Below are 20406 nucleotides of genomic sequence, written 5' to 3'. Positions count from 1 at the left end.
ACTCCAGAAATCCCACAGAACAAACAAAGGGCATTCTACGGGGGGGGGGGGGGTTCATCTGGAACCTGCCAGAACTCAGTTAAGGCACCTCTCAGGTGGGCGCCATTGCCATTATAAAAGAACAAGGGCAGAATCCCAGCACTTTTGGGGAGCGGGGAGGAATAGCACTGCTTACAGGCCAGATCCAGCCCTGAAGTGAATTCATCAGGTTCTTGGAGGTTCTGTCAATTATAATCAATGTGTTGTAAAGCCTTGGCCTGTGATTTCCCTAATAGGGAAGATCTGAACACTAGGAAACAGAGATAGTCTATGCTTCAGTGTTACAGCTCTTGTGTGGATTTTGTGCATGTATCTGTGTGCTCCAGAACCCCTTACTGCCCGTAGACTCCAACCTAACTTGCAGAACTTGATTACTCTTAGCCCCCCAACGGTTTTATGCAGATTAGAGTTTTTGCTGAGGACATACAAGGTGGTAATCTCTGGCATAAAATAAGGGAAACTTGGCAACTAAACTGCGACTCAAACCTCCTCCAAGAAGAGCATTAATGTTGCAATGGCCTGGAGGGAGCGAAGCTCTCTGCTCGAGACAAGGAATAGTCAGCCTGTTTGGCAAGGCTTAGAATGCACAGGTCAGGTATTAAAAATAGATTCTGGCAGTACAGTGTGTGTAACACCTTGATAATAGTAATAAGCAAGACGCAGAAATGTGAGGGACTGCCTGCCTCAGGAAGAATGACCGCAGAGACCTCGCAGTGTACTCAGTGACATGAGAGCAGCCGCAGTGCCGCGGGGCAGCACCTCTCACCACTCCCAGTTATCTGTGCTGTACTTTTTTCCAGAACGTTGTGGTAAGTTTGGTGGCAATTGCAGAAAACAGCCGAATCGCTACAAATCATTACATTTTCAGCAGCAGCCCATGTCTGTGTTCCCTTCCCTACCCCAGGCCACTCCTGCATACACGCCAACATTTCTCCTATGAAAACAGGGGTGTACTATCTAAGGCGGCATTGCCTATTATTATTATTATTATTATTATTATTATTATTATTATTTTATACCCCACCCATCTAACTGGGTTGCCCCAGCCACTAAGGTTGCATGCTTGATCCATTTGGGTAGAAAGTAGACATCTCCAAAACCATCTCAACAAACAGGCTCCCCTTTAAAATAAAAATAAAAAGCCCACCTGTGCCCTACTCTGTGCATTTCCAAGCATCTGGTGAACACTAACCTTTCCATTTACAGATTTTCATTCGGTTGCAATATTTATTCTAACGAATTGTTCTGACATGCTGCCATTTTAAACTATCAAGCTGTTTTCACGCTGCTGTTCTCTACTGTCTTGGATACAATCAGTCGAAAGGCAATTTATAAAGGTTAAAAGCAAATACATTTTTCGAGTGTGTTAAAGAGACTGACAGAGATTGTATCTGTTTTGGCAGCTCATTTCGCAGCCTCGGGGCAACTCACTGAAGGTTCCTCTGCTTCGGCTATTCTAATTTCTTTCGCTGGGGGAATTCTAAGCATGTCCGCACTATCATCCATCCTGACAATACACAACTTCTGCTTTTTCTGACTGACAACAGTTCCTTGCTGGGGCCTGGGTTTGTACATTCAGCTGCGACAGCATGATGTGGAGGAATGATACGAAAGCCACATGGAAGCCCACTGTGGGTGATTCTTCCCACTCAAAAAGCAGGGGAAGATCATGTGAACAGTACCCGATTGGGTATTTGCACTGGGGACTCAAATCAAATAATACCTGCATTGTGGAGTGGAGCCCACCTGCTCCTCCGCCATCCCAGTTTTACAAAGGAACCAGGCGCTGCTACCTCTGGCTTGCCCTGTTCATCAGAACATTCCTTTCCTGGATTTAGGGAGGCTGTTAAACCTGTCCTGTAAACCTGTAGTCACAGATGAAGTTTACAGAGATACGGGTGGCGCTGTGGTCTAAACCATTGAGCCTCTTGGGCTTGCTGATTAGAAGGTCGGCGGTTCGAATCCCCATGACGGGGTGAGCTCTCGTTGCTCTGTCCCAGCTCCTGCCAACCTAGCAGTTCGAAAGCACACCAGTACAAGTAGATAAATAGGTACTGCTGCAGCGGGAAGGTAAATGGTGTTTCCGTACGCTCTGGTTTCCGTCATGGTGTCCCGTTGCGCCAGAAGTGGTTTAGCCAGCTCCCTCGGCCTGAAAGTGAGATGAGCGCCGCAACCCCATAGTCGCCTTTGACTGGACTCAACCATCCAGGGCTCCTTTTCCTTTATCTTTAGTCACAGAATAGCTTTGCCTGTGATTTTTCTACGATCTCTTTTGTCCCAGCGCTGGGTTGCAAGGGGTTGGACTAGATGATTGAATCCCTTCCAACTCTGCAATTCTCTGCCTGCCCTTCCTTTGTCCTCCATGCCCTTCTCTGCCCAAGTTCTGCCCTGCAAGTGGAAAAGGTCTTTCCTTGGCCTAATCCCCTCCTCCTTTGCGAGGAGCCAAGTCTTGGGCACCGATTAGCAAGCAGGCCGATTAGGATCTTTCATTCCAATTTGCTTCTTCCCTTCACTGGCTCCTTCTTGCCTGGGGGTCTTCATGCCCACTCTTGGGAATGAGCTTACACCCAAGGAGCTCGATGGGGACAGTGTTTTGATGCGGAGGGCGATAACCTCTTCTGTGCTCCGCTGGACCGGAGAACTGCGTTAGGCGACAGGCTCATGTGACTGCTTGTTTGCCCTGGCGGGGGGAGCATTAACCCATCTGCCTCATCTGCACACACCTCATTTCGGATATTAAGAGGGAAAAAGCTGGCCCTGAAATCTGGAGCAGAAGTTCTAGAAGCCAAACAGGGTTGCTTGCAAAGTGGCCACCTTCAAATGAAAACTAGGCTCCTATGCCTTTTCTTGTTGAACAGAAGAGGGAAGGGCAGCATGGGCAGGTTGTTTTGGAGCAGGCATAGGCAAACTCCAGCCCTCCAGATGTTTGGGACTACAATTCCCATCATCGCTGACTACTGGTCCTGTTAGCTAGGGATGATGGGAATTGTAGTCCCAAACATCTGGAGGGTCGGAGTTTGCCTATGCCTGTTTTGGAGGCATGAGACCAATTCCAGTGGAATTGGAGAGCCAGTGTGGTGTAGTGGTTAAGAGCGGTAGACTCATAAACTGGTGAACCGGGTTCGCGTCTCCGCTCCTCCACATGCAGCTGCTGGGTGACCTTGGGCTAGTCACACTTCTCTGAAGTCTCTCAGCCTCACTCACCTCACAGAGTGTTTGTTGTGGGGGAGGAAGGGAAAGGAGAATGTTAGCCGCTTTGAGACTCCTTCGGGTAGTGATAAAGTGGGATATCAAATCCAAACTCTTCCTCCCCTTGCTAAAATTCGTCTCCGTTTTCTCTCCTTGGCTATTAAAGGTACAAGAATCCCGTCCTCCTTTGCAGCTGATAAGCCTATAACCAATAGTGGTGCTCTCCATCCTTTGGACTATAAGTCCCATTAGCTCCAGCCAGCATGGCCAAAGGTCTAGGATAATGGGAACTGTAATCAGCAACATCTATGTCGGATACTCTCCTGGCCTATGTGTTCCTTGATATCTGGATAGCCAGATAATGATTTCCAGATCACCCAAATAGTCTCTTTCTGATATTTATGTCTCTCAGAGTCCCCCTGAATCAACCTAGGTGATGTCTGCCTGATGTCTTTTGGGGAAGCTAGAAAACCAAACTGCAAAAACCCTGTGGATTTTTAGAAATATGGGGTTGAATTAGGAATTGGAAACAAAATATTCCTGTTAACTGAGCCGTATTTTAGCCAACCAATACAATTTCTCCCTCCCCTAGAGCACTGAGCAACCTACCCCACAAATCCTTGCTGGTCAAGGGATCCTTGCTTGTCCTCCATTTTAAGATACCCTCATTTCATAATTTTTTCCCTATTGAAAGGAAGTTAAGAGTTTTTTTTGGAATACGGACTTGTGCCAACTGGCTCCATATCATAGTGGCCAAGGTGCCTTCACCATCTCCCCAATAAAATATTTGAGGGGGCTGCCTCCCCAAAAGTTGATGGGTATTCCCATTCAAATAGTGTGTGAGCACTGTATCTTGTGATCGATTATGCAGGATTGGGCTTACCTCCCCCCCCCCCCGCAAAAAAAAAATTATTCAAATTGGCACCCCTGCTCCATATTGTACCATGAATGTGACAGGAATGGAAGGAACCAATAGGTGGTGGGAGGGATGCTCAGAATTACCCTGCCCTTTCCAATGTGGCTCCTGTTTACAGGAGTTGTATGAGAAGCTTCCAGACATCGGCAGCTGTCAGTCAGAGACCTGGTGTCATGTCAACCAAGTAAAATGCTAATGTGCTTGAAACTGCAAGGTTAATGTTACCACAACTGAAGGAAGAAGGCTTGCATTTTTAAGAAGCTATGAGTATTGACTTTTGGGGATTCCCAGGTGTCAAAAAAAAAAAAAGGTTATTTATGTATGCTTTTGAATTCTGGTGCTGGAGGAGACTCTTGAGAGTCCCATGGACTGCAAGAAGATCAAACCTATCCATTCTGAAGGAAATCAGCCCTGAGTGCTCACTGGAAGGACAGATCCTGAAGCTGAGGCTCCAAGACTGTGGCCACCTCATGAGAAGAGAAGTCTCCCTGGAAAAGACCCTGATGTTGGGAAAGATGGAGGGCACAAGGAGAAGAGGACGACAGAGGACGAGATGGTTGGACAGTGTTCTCGAAGCTACCAGCATGAGTTTGACCAAACTGCGGGAGGCAGTGGAAGACAGGAGTGCCTGGTGTGCTCTGGTCCATGGGGTCACGAAGAGTCGGACACGACTAATCGACTAAACAACAACTACTGTGGCCTGTGTTTTGTTAGCCCAAAAATGGAAAACAAGTGAGGTCCCAACTAAAGAAGAATGGCAACTTAAACTGATGGAATATGTGCAGCTTGCAGACTTAACATATAGAAGAAGAGAACAAGAAGAACCATGGAAAGAGAAGAAGCGAAGTCACTGATATTTTAAGCTTTTTTAAAATGAACATTCTAAAATGTAAAACAGAAAAAATTAATATATGTTTTTACAAAAAAGAAAGTATTGACTCTTGGAGAAGCTTCCCACCCAGTTTGTGGTCTTGAGGGTTTTTCGACTAATTTTGTCCAAGTGTACCTTGCAGCTCCTGTCTATTGGTTGTCTAGCTCAGTATTGTCTAGTCTATACTGGTTCACAGTGGACTGTCTGCATTTCAGGCAGGGGACTTCCCCAGCCCTAACTGAGGTGGCTGAGGGATTGAACCCTGGCCTTCTACATGCAAAGCAGATGCTCTCCCTCTGAACTATGGGTCTTCCTAGGCTACAGGCTTAGTAGAGGACCTAGGCTAGATCATGCAAGATCTTTTTCAGTCTGGGATGACACGAAAAAATAAAGATGATGCTCTGCAACAAGGCATCACAGAGGAGGTGCCTGTCAGACGTAAATAAAAAGCAGTACTGTATTGATTCACTTGCTGATAGTCTCCTTTCCCAGGACTAACATATCTACTATGTTAGAGCACCATCTGGAGGCTATCTTAGTGAATAAGTGTTCGTCTTTCAAAGTCCCAATGGGTACCATCCAACTAGATGCTTTCCTCCACAAGTCCCATGGAAATGAACAGCTGCCACCACCACCTCCCCAGATTCTTTTATTTTGAGAGATGGCAATACTACAGGGGACAACCCTGCCTCCTAGTTGTGGGGATATTTAGTAGAGGGATGATTTTCCTGACATGAGAAGTAGAATGATTACATCAAGTTTTCTATGAGATTTCAGGAGCTGCATCAACAGGATGTGTGCCGTTGTTCAGCTATAGTTCCATGTTTCTGAAAATTTAATAAGAACACAGACCCTCCAAGTGTCCGTATTTTCCAGGGACAGTCCTGGATTTACAGAAGCTGTCCCAGTTCCTGATTTGATCCTGGAATGCCCCCCTTTCCCCAGGACATCTCTGTTTTCATCAGTGAAATGTTGGAGGGTATGGAGTTAAGCGACCCCCAAACCAAGGCGATAAGTATCTATACAACCTTTAGACATCTGAAGGCAGCCCTGTATAGGGATGTTTTTTAATGTTTAATGTTTTATATCTGTTGGAAGCCGCCCAGAGTGGCTGGGGCAACCCAATCAGATGGGCAGGCTATTAATAATAATATTAATATCAATTGAATAGGGTGCCCCTATTTTCATTGGAGAAATGTTGGATCGCTTCCTGTTGGATTGGTATCTACATATAATAAACATCAGCCAGTTGTCTTCCTGGCCCAAACCTCAGCCCCATTCTTTGTTCTGAGATTTTTTCTGTTCAAAGACAACTGCGTTTTCATTATTTGTTGTCCCCTTCCCTTTGTGATCCTGCTCACTGGAGGCATGCAGAAGAAGTGTGTGAGCTCGTATTATGTCACAAAGGTCTGGTGATGTCATGAGCCCTGTTCAGGAGTGAGAAACCTGACACAGTGCTTCATTAACTCAAGGGGGTCCATGAGGAGGGGTGTCTCCTGTCCTTTCAAATGGTAGAGGTGGAGAAAGGGTGATCTGGTCCCAATGGTGTCCCTGGAGGGTACCATCGGCCTGTTGGCTGTGCTCTTCACAACCCACTTCCTTGTTTACTCTGATGGCTTCATCAGCCAAGCTGTCCTCCAAGCAACCATGGACAAGAGACAGGGAGGAGGTAAGTAATATGATAGAGCCACAGGGCATAGCAACCTGAGAAATCAGTGGTGTCAGTAACAGAGGCAAAACAGACAGAAGGTGGTGACATAGCAGTAGGAAGATGGCAACAGTGAGAGTGAAAACCTGTGCCTAAAAAACCCACACCACGAATGTGGAATGTCCCCCTCCCCCCACCAGCTGTCTTCATATATTGATAGGTAAAGGACCCCTGGACAGTTAAGTCCAGTCAAAGGCGACTGTGGGGTTTCGGCGCTCATCTCGCTTTCAGGCTGAAGGAGCCAGCACTTGTCCACAGACAGCTTTCAGGGTCATGTGGCTAGCATGACTAAACTGCTTCTGGTGCAACGGGACACCGTGACAAAAGCCAGAGCGCACAGAAACGCTGTTTACCTTCCTGCCACAGTGGTACCTATTTATCTACTTGCACTGGCATGCTTTCAAACTGCTAGGTTATCAGGAGCTGGGACTGAGCAACGGGGGCTCACCTTGTTGCAGGGATTCGAACCGCCGACCTTCTGATCGGCAAGCCCAAGAGACTCAGTGGTTTAGACCACAGCTCCACCCACCATCTGCAATAGCTTTCCCTGGGCTGAACGCGGAAGCAGGGTGTGCTGGTAAATGGGCAGAAAGAGTTGCCTATTAAAAAATCCTTTGAAACGTTTCATAGAAAGTTTCATCTCACAGTGGATTGTGTGGCACTTATAGAACAGCTACTGCTGTTCCAAAATATTCAGCAACATTTGGATAGATTTGGATAGGCAAGTGGCCCCACTGGCCCCATACCCTTAAAGCAGGGTCATATCCCGTTAAACAGTTGTGAATTCCCCCAAAGAATCCTGGAACCCCAGTTTGTTAAGTGTGCTGAGTTGCTAGGAGACCCCTATTTGATTCACAATCCCTCCTCCCAGGGAACTCTGCCCTGGGAATAAAATTGGGATGAAGGGATTTTCTCAGGATGTTGGAGGGTGTGTGTGCTGTGTCCTGTTGGTGTAGGGATGGTGGCACTCACCCTTCTTCTGATAGGAAATGCTCTGTGGGGGGACGGCAAAAAACGGGGGGTCTCGGAGGGTCAGTTGCAGGGGAGTGAGAAATGTCCCTATTTTCATCTGAGGAATGTTGGAGGGTATGTGAGTCACAAGTTGTGCAGGCTTGTTTACCGGGCAGTGGCTTTCAAAAGCCAGGATCTATCTACGAGAACCCCAGGTTTGTCCTAAAATCCTCAAGGAGATTGATTGTGGCAGTCATGCTTTCGTTAAAGACAGATTGCTCACCCGTTACCTAGAAATGGACAACCATTGTGAAGTATGAACTCTGTGCCCCAGAATTTCTCCTGTGCCCCAGGATTTCGTGAGATGCATTCGGTGGTTCCCCAGTAACTGGCAATTGCTAGAATGCATAGAAAACTAAATAGGCATGCCCAGCAGAAGTGGGGTGGGGTGCACTTTTGTGTCCATAAAATAAATTTGTTCACAGCTGTTTACAAGGGGGCAAAGATTGTTTGGAGAGGTGTCAACGTGGTGGGGAAGAGGGAGCGCATTCACCTCGTGCATTGAACCACGGGTGCCATCAGCACACACTGCATTGCTTTCAGATAGGCATGCATACATGTGCATTGACTGCAGCTGGATTGGACCAAAGGCTTTCTGTGCAGTGCAGGAGAGCAATGAAACTGCCAGTACAATGTGGCACAGCAGGGAGAATTATTTCCTCCGCATCAGCCTCCAGGGGTGAAGCAGCAACAGTCTGAGAGACACGTCTGCAAATAGCTGTATCAAATGCACCACATTGTAGCATGCATGTGCGTGTGTTGCAAAACATTTCCATTCCTCTTGAAACAACCACTTTCTCAGGAAAACTCGGTTCTCATGAAAACGCAATGCAAATTTGCTAGAGGTAGCGTCAGGATAAACTAAGGGACTCAAATATAACGTTTTAAGGGTGTTTTAAGTGCACGTTACAAATGTAACACTAGTTGGCGATGGTGAGTGAATGGGAAATTCAATATACGTATAATTTAGAACATTTCTTTAAAAAGCATTTTCACACCGGTTTTTTAACTACATGTCTAGATTTAGCCTAAGAAGGGAATGTAAACACAATTCAGGGGAAAGGGCAGGATGGAGTGTCAGCACACGGAGTGAATGAAAGAGTGAGAATCATAGAAAAGAGATTTTTGATTCCCCCTTTATGTTTAAGGCGGGGGGAAGATGGAAGAAACATTTGTGGCTTCATCAACAGGGGAAGGCATGGAGGTGATCGACATGGCTGAGAGCGAGGACTCCCAACTGCTGGGGAATGCGGCCGTGAAGGACATGTTGCTGGACTTAGCCGTCTCTCTGAACACAGCCAGTGTCATGCTGTTTTTTTTATGCGTGACATAGAGCCCGAAGTCTTAGCAATGGTAATGGATGAAGACAACATGAACATCTACTTGTGCTTCATGATTGCCTTCTGAGAAGCAGCTATGGCTTCATCGCTCATGTCCAGGGACTTTTGGGGCTCCACCGGAGAACAGGGGCTTTTGTAACAGCTACACACACCTCCACATTCATGGCCCCCCGAGAACAATAAAACCTCTGACCAAAGCTTGTAGAGTTTGTTCTAAGTGAGAAGTGTGCCTTTTGATCCTCCCATGGTGACACCTTGTCATAGGCTCTTGGGCTTTGAAAGCTTTCTAGAAAGATCTACCTAATCATGAGGTAAAACGGTTTGATTACAAGCAGGATACTGCATGATGGAAAATACCTCAGATTTGTTTTTTGAAATCTTCCCCCTGCACATAGAAAACCAAACGTCCAAGAGAATTCCAGCATAGCTTCCTCACAGATATCCTAGTTTTCTATGCGCAGAAGGGTTTGATGTTTATTTTTGGAGGAGGAGTTTTCAGTCATGCAATCGCCCACCTATAATCTGAAGTGGGACACTTCCCATAGTTTCACCACAATGTGTTAAGTTCTGAAGAGAAGATAGTTTGGCTCCATGTAAGCCTCACCATTTGAAAAGCAGCTTTGCTCAGTCTTTTAAGAATTCAGAAGGCTCCCTCCTGACTGCTGAGGGAAGTTGCCTGGAGGAGCTTGCCTTGAAGTTATACTGAGGAGGCGGGAGATGTCTAATCTCAGCTACTACGCCATCTCCAGAGGTTCTTAGAGCTAAGTGAAACTACAGTAGAATCATAGAATCATAGAATCATAGAGTTGGAAGAGACCACAAGGGCCATCGAGTCCAACCCCCTGCCAAGCAGGAAACACCATCAGAGCACTCCTGACATATGGTTGTCAAGCCTCTGCTTAAAGACCTCCAAAGAAGGAGACTCCACCACACTCCTTGGCAGCAAATTCCACTGTCGAACAGCTCTTACTGTCAGGAAGTTCTTCCTAATGTTTAGGTGTAGAAAACAAAAGGGAGAGGCCTGCTACCACCCTGTCACATCTCCTTCACTCTCATTATTAGTTAGAGGTAAGCTCCTCCATCTTTCTTCAGTCCTCAGGAGACAATTCTCAGAAGCCAAACTAGATGGGGAGAAACAGCAGCTTCAGAGAGGTGGTTTTTGTTGGCACCATGACGCTTTTAGGGAAGGGCTAAACTGCCTCCCCATGTCTCACAGCCCCCTATCCTGGCCAGTGTGAAAAGCCAAATCACATGAGCAGACTATTTTGAGATAGCTTTTTGCAGTGGCATAGCGTGGGTTGTCAGCACCCAGGGCAAGGCAAGTAATTTGCGCCCCCAACCCGTGGATTTGCGCCCCCTAACCCGTGGATTTGCGCCCCCTAACTCTAACCCCCAGATGTTGCACCCGGTGCGGCCGGCCCCCCCTGCACCCCCCACACTACACCACTGGCTTTTTGCCACCTGCTCCATTCCTGGCACAAATAGGCTCTTCTCTTGAACTGCCTGGAGCCATCCTCTGCCTTCACCACTACTAGGTTCTGTCCCCCCTTGACTCCACCTGAGTTACCAGACAGTATTGTGATTGCATGCCATGAGTTTCAGGCTCCATGCCCAGCAAGTTCCACAATATAGTTGCAGCCATCTAGCAGTATTGAACACAGGTGTTTGGAGAGCAGATGTTCTTTGGCTGTGGTGCTGAATAAATAATTTGCTCCCTAAAAGAATGCCTTGAAGGCAAATTAGCAACAATATCATCCCTTTTCCCAGAATGAACATGAGTTGGCAATGCAATAGAATCCATATGAAATATACATGAAGACTATTTTTCCCTTTAAGTGAAACTGTGAGCCTTTTGTTTGTTTGAACTTGATTAAAATTTGCTAGATCTTTAATGGACCACAGACCAGGTGACAACCTGTTGATTAGGCCTCCAGATGATGGAATAAAGACAACACAATTTCACTCCCTTTGACACATACAAAATCTTAAGGCTGTATCTCATATATATATAAAGTATAAAATAAAAACACATTTAGGAAACAATGTACATTCATCTAGGTTCAAGTCAAACATCACACCAAACCTTAACTTTTCATGGTTTTGGTGCGATGTCTAAATTGACAGATGATAATTTATTAACAGTCAGCAAACCAGAGTTAGAAACCATGGTTTGAAGTGGGTTTGGAAAACATGGTGTTCCCTAACTATAGTTTAGCGCAGTCTAAATTCACAAAACCATAGCTATCACCATTTTTTGGTCACTACACCATGGAAGTGGAGGAAGACATATGAAGCTGAGGGGACAAAAGCAAATAAGCAACTTTAAACTATGGCTTGCCTTTGGGGGTTTAGAAGATCAAACCATGGCAGGCCTAGTTCTCAATGAAGTGGTCAACTTGTGTGTTGAGTGTACGACTTCAGACTTTGATGATGGAATACTCTTTAATATAGAATAATCCCAGAATTTATGAAACTAGCGTGTAAAGGAGAAGGCAAGATGGAACTCTGTTCTGGTTTTCTATATGGAAATAAATTTTTGTATGGAGAATAAGCAGTCACATGAACCCTTGCTTGCATTCTGAAGTAGTACAGACACAGATTTACCACCTTAATGAGAGGGGTAGACAGTCTATCACAGCAAAAACAACAAGTCCTGTGGCACCAAGAACTAGGTCATGGTTTGTGTCTAAACTACAGTTAGCTATGTTTGACATGAATTGAATCTTAGTGTCTCATTGTTCCATGTGGTTATAGTCAGGGCTTTTTTTTTTTAGCCAGAACTTGGCAGAACTCAGTTCCAGCACCTCTCAGGTGGACGCCATAGCCATTATAAGAGAACAAAGGAGGCGTTCACGGTTCCAACACTTCTTTTTCTAGAAAGATAGCACGGGGTATACTATTCAGAAAGTCTCTCACTGTTCTTTTCATTTTTGATTGGAAAAGAGCCACTAAACACAGTCACCAGAGACTTGTCAACTGATCTTCAGTTCCTCAGTTCCAAGTCGTCCATAAGGCCGTTGAAGGTATTATTATTTTTTAAAAGTAGCAAATTTTTTGCAACACAGTATCTTCTCTGTATTCTCTTCCTTCTTGATGGAAGGATGGAATCTTCTTCCACCTTGACCACTTGGATGGACGTAGAGGAGGAAGAAGGGGCATTGCACATGGAAGGAATTGGGGTAAGTGGCTACTGCGTACATCGCTGACACCACTGAATCCGCATGAGCCCTCAGTGTCTGTCTCCATCTTTTTGCACCAACAGTCCCACATGCTCTTCAGCATCTTCTTCTTTTTACCAGATGTGGCACTTCACAGCTGGATTTACTGGTGATTTACTCAGACAGTGGAAGTGCCTGGAGAAATCTTCGCTGTTGCTTAGGGACCCAAGGACACGGAGTGGCGGGGGGCTGTGGGGATCTCTGTGCAAGAAGCTTTGCAGTCCTTCGGGGCTCTGGTGCCCACACATTGCCTGCAGAGAAGACAGGGGTGTGAATAATTGACCTCTGGTTAACAAGTGAGTCATTTCTCCTCCATGTTTATGTCACGTTTCCACTCAGCTTTCGTTGTGGGAAAGAAAGTTTGGGGGCAGCGGAACCACACATATTCTAGAACAAATTGGCTTGTGGAATTTCCATGTAACGTAAAGTAGGACCTTTAGGTCCTGATAGCTGCATGAATGAAGGTCTTCTTTTACATTACATGGAAAGTCTAGCCTTGAGAGAAGCACCCAAATAATTGTCAACTCTTTGGGGTGGTTATTATAGCAATTGTCCATGTTCGTTTTAGTTATCTGCTCCACCATGGTCTCTTGTCAAAGAAACAAGTCATGCAGGTTTTCGTCAGGCTTCAAACATTACTCAAAAAGATGTTAAGCCAGCTCTGAGCAGCAAAACCTACACTGGTGGAAAACACCCATGTATAAATGTTGTTAGGTCCAGTGGCTTGTATGGGTCCAAAGTAGACAAACTTTTTTCTGTCGAGGACCATATTTTTTTCAAGGGTAATCTGTGGGGAGCTTCATGCAAGTGGTGGAAACAGTGAGAGTTGACAATGGGCAGACAAAAGGTTTTCTGTATTACATTAACTAATCTGGAATAAAGATTACCCTGCTTCAGTTTTCACAATGACTACCTCAGATTAGAATTCCCAATCCCATGCAGATTTACTCAGAAGTAAACCCCACTACATTTGATGCAGTGACTCTCAAATAAGTAAAGAGATGAAAAGCAAGTAAAATTGATTCCTTTCTGACTTTAGTGTGCTGTACTATTTTTTTAAAAAATATTTTTATCATATGATATACTGCCTCTTCTAACTGTTCTCAAACTACAAGCAAAAACAGTTTTAAAAGCCCAGGAGAAATGAAGAGCAACTGCTGTTGCCCTACAAAAAAATAGTTTTGCGCCTGCTTCCAAAAAGCATGAAGGCAATGTGTAAGGATGTGAGAGCTGAGATGGGACTGATGTAGCTAAAAGCCAGCCAGAGCAAAACAGAGGAAACGCGAAAAGGTAGCAAAGGGTACATTACATGGGCAAAGCTAATGAAGAAGAGCTGGTGGTGTGAGACCTCAGGCCAAGGTAACTTCTTCACCTCTCTGTGTTTTTCCAACCAGTTCTTATATGCCTGTGGGCAAAAGGGGAGAAAAGAACTCTCGATTACAAATCTCAAAATACATTTCCCTATTTCAAGCATGACTTTCCAACAGCATCCTCTGAATGGGATTGCACTAGGACACCCAGAAAACTTCAGTGGTTACTGAGAAATGCACTAAGAAACTCTGCAGTGGTTTGCTCCTGCCTCTTCTTTCCTTGATCCTTCTGGTTGTCGTCTTCCCCTACCTGTTGCAGCAGTAGGGACTTTTATGGAAGGAACACCTGCCATAAACAGAAAGGCACCGGATCTTCTGAGTTGCACTCTGCTCTTCCCTGGTCTGGCTGGAAGATGCCCAGTGGGAAATGGAAGATCTGAGGTCCCAGCATCATTGCAGAGCCCCTGGTTATGACCTCTCATTCCCCAAGGGAGAGAGTGCCCATCGGCAGAGTGAGAAATAGCCCTCTGTTTGCTAAGTCTTACAGGTTTACCGTATTTTTCGCCCCATAGGGCACACCAGCCCATAGGGAGCACCTAGTTTTTTTGGGGGGGGGAATAAAGAAAAAAAATTATTTCCCCCCCCAGACGCGGGGCTGGGGCGGGGGAAGCCCGAGCTTCCCCCGACCCCAGCCCCCAGAACAGGCTGCTAGCCACAAGCCTAGGGAGCCCGCGGGAAGTCGCGTCGGTCTCCCCAGGTTTGCAGAGAGCTGCCCGAAGCCTGGAGCGCGCTTCTCAGCGCGCCCCGGGCTTCGGGATGCAGGCAGCTCTCCAGAAGCCTTGGGAGACTGGCGCAACTTCACGCCGGGCTCCCACAGCTTGCGGAGAGCCGTACCGACCCCTCTCGCTCTCCAGGCTTCAGCGAAAGCCTGCATTCACCCCATAGGACGCACACACATTTCCCCTTCATTTTTGGAGGGGAAAAAGTGCGTCCTATAGGGCGAAAAATACGGTATTCTCCATTTCTCCTCTGCTCCATCCCTTTTGCACGGTTCTGTTGATTACATCTGCATATAAGCTTGCCCAGTGTAATCAATCTTCGTTTTGTATCATCATCACCACCACTGTATGTCTTGTATGACTGTATAGGCAGCAGTTTGACTTCACCCCTGGAGGCATACTCCATTGTCTCTCAAGACAGGCGGATGCCAGCAACAGCAATGTACTGCCTTAGACCACACAGTCTTAAGGCAATTTACACCACAGAACAGAAAAAGATCTAAAAAACAAAGACTAAAAATGACCATGCATAAATTCAAAATTACAAAGAAGTTGGTATTTTACATGGAGTTTTCACTCCAAGAGAGCATTGTACCCAAACCACTGAACACGTGTACTTGGGTGAAATTGTGTCTCCGCATGAAAATCTCCCCCACCCAGTTTTTCTTAAGCTGAAGGTGAAACATCTAGCAGAAATGCTAATGGACAACATCATTGAGAGCAGGCACTAACACTCTTAAGATGGTAAATTATGATCCATGAAAATGTGGAAACACAAAAAACCTACTCACTGTGGGGTAAACAATTAAGAAAGGTAAGTTCAAATGGATTTAGCAAGAAGATATAAAAGAAGAAATGAGGCGGACCATAGTGGGATGATGTGAAGAAGACCACCTAAGAGACAGTGGCAACAAGGATACGTGGAGAGGGAAAACAGCATGGTGGCTGCAAGTGAGGACTGAGGAGTACCTGCAAGCTCTGTTGATTATCAGATTTTGGTACCTGGTAAGCCATGGCAAGTCCCCCAGTATCAGCTGCATTCTCCAGGAGGGTGAAAGAGCCATTGATGCTATGGCCCTTCAAAGAGTAGCTCTCGTACTGTTTCACAAGACAGTCTATACGTTGCGCCAGTGTTTTCATATCACAGGCAAGACAGTTCTCAGGTAGCACTGTGAAACGAAAGGAAATCCAGGATGGTTAAGTCCCAAGTGGTGATCACCTGCAATGCATTCCTTGGGAATCGTTCATTAGGCTAGAGTTCACATAATGAGTCCATGGTTTCCATTAATTCCTATGGGGGAATTATTAATGCATACCTGACCATGGAATTTTGCCCTCCAGAAGCCAAAATAAACCACCAAAGCCCAGAAAAAACTGCTCTCTGATTTGTTTGATCGCTCCCCCTCCCTCCGTTCCTCAGTCAACCCGCAAAAGCCAAACAAGGAAAAAATGCTCCCTGCTTGGTTATCTAAATGTGGAGTGTGTGCAGCAAACTTTGGGTACTAACTGCTCATGTTTGGATTAAGTGATTTTTTTCATAGTGAATGTTGGTAAAGCAAGACCCACATGTATAAGCTCTGTACTCTACAGTCCCTAAAAAAAAAGGGGGGGGGCGACTGTATCATCTATGTGGTTACAAACAAGTCAAGGCCAGACTTCGTTTCTCCTTGGGCCTCTACAAATATAGAGTCTACGCAAACCATTTACCATTCAGAGCTCAGTTATTATGACATCATCAAAAATGGAAGATGCCGGGGGGGGGGGGAGGATCTCATTCATCCTATTTTTGTTCCTCCATTTAATTGAGGTGGTTGTGAGTACCAAAATAGGGCAGCTTTAAATGTGCCTGAGGATGGGTTAAGGATTGGGACATGAGCTGGATTGCTTCTACCCAGACACCGAGGTCCAGCGCCGAGGGCCTTCTGGCAGTTCCCTCACTGCAAGAAGCCACGTTACAGGGAACCAGGCAGAGGGCCTTCTCGGTAGTGGCACCCGCCCTGTGGAACGCCCTCCCACCAGGTGTCAAAGAGAGCAACAACTACCAGACTTTTAGAAGACATCTGAAGGCAGCCCTCTTTAGGGAAGCTTTTAATGTTTGATGCATTACTGTATTTTAATATTTTGTTGGAAGCTGCCCCGAGTGGCTGGGGAAGCCCAGCCAGATGGGCGGGGTATAAATAAATTATTATTATTATTATTATTATTATTATTATTATTAAGGGGTTTCAACTAAAATGGAGGCAAAGGAGTCAATACAGAACTTGCTGGGTTTTTCAGTAGATTTAAATTCTGTCTTAACTTCAGTTTGCATTTTACACTTTTGGTTAAGAATTGCTACCTGGCTATCTACCCGATGTACTTATGCCTTGGCTACTGCTTCTCTTTTGCAAAGCAGCACTGGGAAGGGGCAACGTGCGATGGCCAGGAGAAAGCTGCTTTCTCCCCTTCCCTCTCCTAGCCACTTCCCCCACTGCTAGGGTTCCAGGTCCACACTGGTGAAGAAATAAACATGGCTGGAGCAGAGGAGGCTGTCGGTGGGTGGGTGGAAGGGGCCGACAAAACCTGAGGGTGCGTTGCTGGGAGAAGGGTTAAGCACCTCCCTCCTGCCTGTTACTTCTCCAGTGAAAATTGCCTCCTTCCAAAGCCACTTTGCAGTTGAGAAATTGGTGCCTTGGGTTTCAGCACACAGAACAGCTGGGCAATAATGAGTTGTTCTGGCACTTAGGGAAGTAAAACCCCACAAGTTCAAATAACTGAAGGTGCAGCAGATTATCTACAATGCCTCCCACTACATACCATAATCGTAGAAGGAGTGCAGCAGTTCGTGCGCCATGAAAAACCCCATGGCTCCAAAGTTCACAGCGCTGAAAAACACACAAGACAAGGGCTTAGCGAAACCTCCATGGCTTGAAATCTACAGGCTCCCTATGTGGGAAGCCTGGTGTTTTTTTTCAGATTGTTGAAGATAAACATGGGAGAGCCATCATTATTTGTGCCCACATTTCTGTCTCTCTAGACTTTCTGATCAAACTGCTTTGGCAGGTTTTGGTTTTTTTAAAAACAGCTATTTGCAGCATAGTGCAATGGAAGGGCAGCAGTTCTGCGAGAAATTCTGCGCCACTTAGTCCTTACCTGGGAAATTCAGTATGGAAGAAAGGGTCGCGGAACATTCCAGCAGGGAAAACGACAGCGTGTCGCCTCAGTGAATAGTATGAATGAACAGACCACGGGGGAACTTCCCAACTGGAATAGAACATTTAAAAAAAATAAATGATGATGGTGAAGGAAGGAATGACTTGGGCCATGATTTTTATTCCATATCTCGTTCCTCCTGATCTACTCAACGGGCCTCACCTTTGTAGTAACACTGTAGTACAGTCATACCTCGGGTTGAATGTGCTTTGGGTTGAGCGCGTTCGAGTTGCGCTCCGCGGCAACCCGGAAGTAACGGAGCGCATTGCTTCCGGGTTTCGCCGCTCGCGCATGCACAGACGCTCAAAATGACGTCACGCGCATGCGCAGAAGCGGCCAAACGCGACCCACAAACGCACAGATGCGCCACTGCGTCTTACGTTGCGTTCAGGATGTGAACGGGGCTCCCGAACAGATCCTGTTCACATCCTGAGGTACCACTGTACTGGTTCAAAAAGAGAAGCACTCATTACATTATAGCCCAAACACTAAGGGATGAGTTGCAATTGTGAATGAGCTATCATGGGAGCTTTCATATCACTGGAAATTATCTCATATACGACAATTTTTCATTGAAGTCCTCTCTCATATTCCCCTTCCTGCCACCAAGTGTTAAGTCATTAAGTATATCTGATTCAGGGATGTTTCTAAAACGAGCCCTATCTGAACGACTTCGCTGCTTTTGGAAGTTCCAAATTATTTGTTCTTGCACTACTGAGTTAGCAATCTGCTGGACTTTCTTCAGACCACAGAGCATGAACTACGATTTTGCCGGCTACCGCACATGTACATTGGTTCGATTACAGTGTAAAGAAGATCTCGATGCTACCACATATACGTGCTAGTGGATTAGTGCAAAGATGCATAATTAATGCTGTAGCAAATTGTGATGTGCTAGTCCTGGAATTAATTTTTGAAACTCTCCATATTAAAACAAGACACATAGAATGGGAGTGAATCCACAAAACAGTGAAGGGACTGAATGGAGCAAAGTCACTTCTCCTTGTTATGAATCACTGTCTGTCTTGCATTCACATAATCTCTCCTACATCGTACAAGAAGAACATACTTATCCTGTAGATGGGGATTGATGAGTCTCAGGGAGAATCTCTTCCTCAGAGACTTCAGGCAGGCAACTACATTATGGAAGAAGTGATCTTCATAAATCTCCAGCTGAAGGAAAAATCATGCAATAGGATTAGAAGGGGAGATGGAACAAAATTTATTGGCACTCTTAATATACAGACAAAACGTAAAAGTCAGGTGCATTAAAAACGCACTAAAAGTTTATTGAATATATTATAGACGAGTCATTTTAAAATACGGCAAAATATAAAACGATGGAACGCAATAATAAAATATAATAGTGACTGAAAGACAGGCGGAAGAAGGACAAAACAACCTGATGTGGATTAATAGCACCCCGAGGGCACAATCCCAAACCCTGGTGGGCAGCTTACATAGTGGATGAAAACTCTGGATTGCAGCTCTTGCTGCAGGCTGGTGCAATGAAGAGGTCTGGACTGGGCCCATTTCCACAACTTGCAGGCAGCTGGGTTGACTTTGGATTCAGCAGATCCTTGACTAGCCCACCCCCACCCCCCTCAACACTCCATTTTCAGAGTATATGCTAGTGGGAAAATCACCTGCTGTAGCTTCAATCAAATAGTTTAGATGGGCACAGTCACGTGTTCCATGGTAGTAGACACACAGACACACACACACACACACACACACACACACACACACCGCTGACAGAGGGACACCACTGCCTTGTCCAACTCCTACCCTGCACAGCAAACTGCAGGTTTGGATTGCTTTGTAAACTGGCAAACATGTTTCACTCACAAGGCAAATATTAATAAGCAGATTAGCTGCTCCAGTGTGGAACCTGAGTATGCAGTGTATCAGGCAGGCTTGTCTGAATATGGTTTCATGTTTGTCTGATTTAAGCAAATACTGTGAGAAAATCCTCCAATCACTAGACTGTTAGGATCTAAGCAAAAAACATGCTCTAGTTGAAGCTTCCAAAAATTCACTGTAAATTCCTGGAGTATCCAGCCGCACATGAATAAAATATGCCTACTTCCTGTTTTTCTTGCGCTGGATGCTTTGAAACTTTAACTAGAGGACCTCGCAGAAGCAGCAGCAGCAACATGGCTTCTTTCTTTCCCCCTAATTGTGTTGGCAGTCTGGCCACCATTTTGCACCCCCCCCTCCCCCAGTGCCCCAGAGCTAGCATCCTACTGTGTATATGTGGGTGGGAAGGTACGGCAGGCGCTGTAAAAAATGGTTGAGGAGTATTTGAGGAAAATGTCAAACTCAACTCTCTTGGAGAGGAGCCAATGAGACAGTAGCCACAGGCTGGATTCAAATGTCACTGGAGAAGCGTGAAGCAGTGTTCCAGGGCAGTGAAACTGAAACCTTCCTGTACCACGGGAACCATCTTTCAGGAGGCAATACCATGGAACTGCAAGCAATGTTTGATCCACCCACCTCTTGATACTCATTGTTAACTTCATCTGTTTGGAGGATGCTCTCTGGGTAGCCAATCTCTACCTGGAGGCTATAAATCTAAAAAGACAAGAAAATTATCAAGAGGACTGATGTTGTTTTGCTTTGAACATCCAGTGGCACATTTTAAATTATATACATGAATGTAAGCTTGGGGAATTCTCTCCCTCTCCCAGTGGAAGCAAGAAGCAGGGAGGAAACAAAGATAGTCCTTCCTAATTGTTATGTACTGAAGTTCTCACCCTGGGCCAGCAGGGGGATACTGTAGATAGTTTTCACTCAGGTCCACATATGCAAATAAGGGATTGAAAGTGACGTT

At 45.7% G+C, this 20406-nt stretch overlaps 1 protein-coding gene and 1 long non-coding RNA gene across 5 annotated transcripts in view; one reads left to right on the top strand and one right to left on the bottom strand.

The window, feature by feature from the left end:
• The first annotated feature begins 6160 nt into the window (after positions 1-6160).
• LOC308466500 lies at positions 6161-9271 on the top strand. Its single transcript, XR_013980853.1, has 2 exons — positions 6161-6684; positions 8925-9271. It is a non-coding gene; the product is annotated as an uncharacterized lncRNA (long non-coding RNA).
• Positions 9272-11119: 1848 nt separating this feature from the next.
• Positions 11120-20406, bottom strand: part of KEL (Kell metallo-endopeptidase (Kell blood group)) — a 31335-nt gene continuing 22048 nt past the window's right edge. For all 4 annotated transcript variants that reach the window (XM_080986779.1, XM_080986778.1, XM_080986776.1 and 1 more), the window contains exons 13-19: positions 20070-20147; positions 18643-18746; positions 17514-17624; positions 17178-17245; positions 15384-15550; positions 13602-13697; positions 11120-12543 (exon numbers count right to left, since the gene is read on the bottom strand). In XM_080986779.1, the coding sequence (XP_080842905.1) occupies positions 12367-12543; positions 13602-13697; positions 15384-15550; positions 17178-17245; positions 17514-17624; positions 18643-18746; positions 20070-20147 (801 nt within the window). In that variant the 3' untranslated portion in view covers positions 11120-12366. The remainder of the gene's footprint in view (positions 12544-13601; positions 13698-15383; positions 15551-17177; positions 17246-17513; positions 17625-18642; positions 18747-20069; positions 20148-20406) is intronic.

The sequence above is a fragment of the Podarcis pityusensis genome, assembly GCF_964106645.2.
Source record: "Podarcis pityusensis genome assembly, chromosome: 17".
NCBI lineage: Eukaryota > Metazoa > Chordata > Lepidosauria > Squamata > Lacertidae > Podarcis > Podarcis pityusensis.
This window is presented reverse-complemented; position numbering and strand designations above follow the sequence as displayed.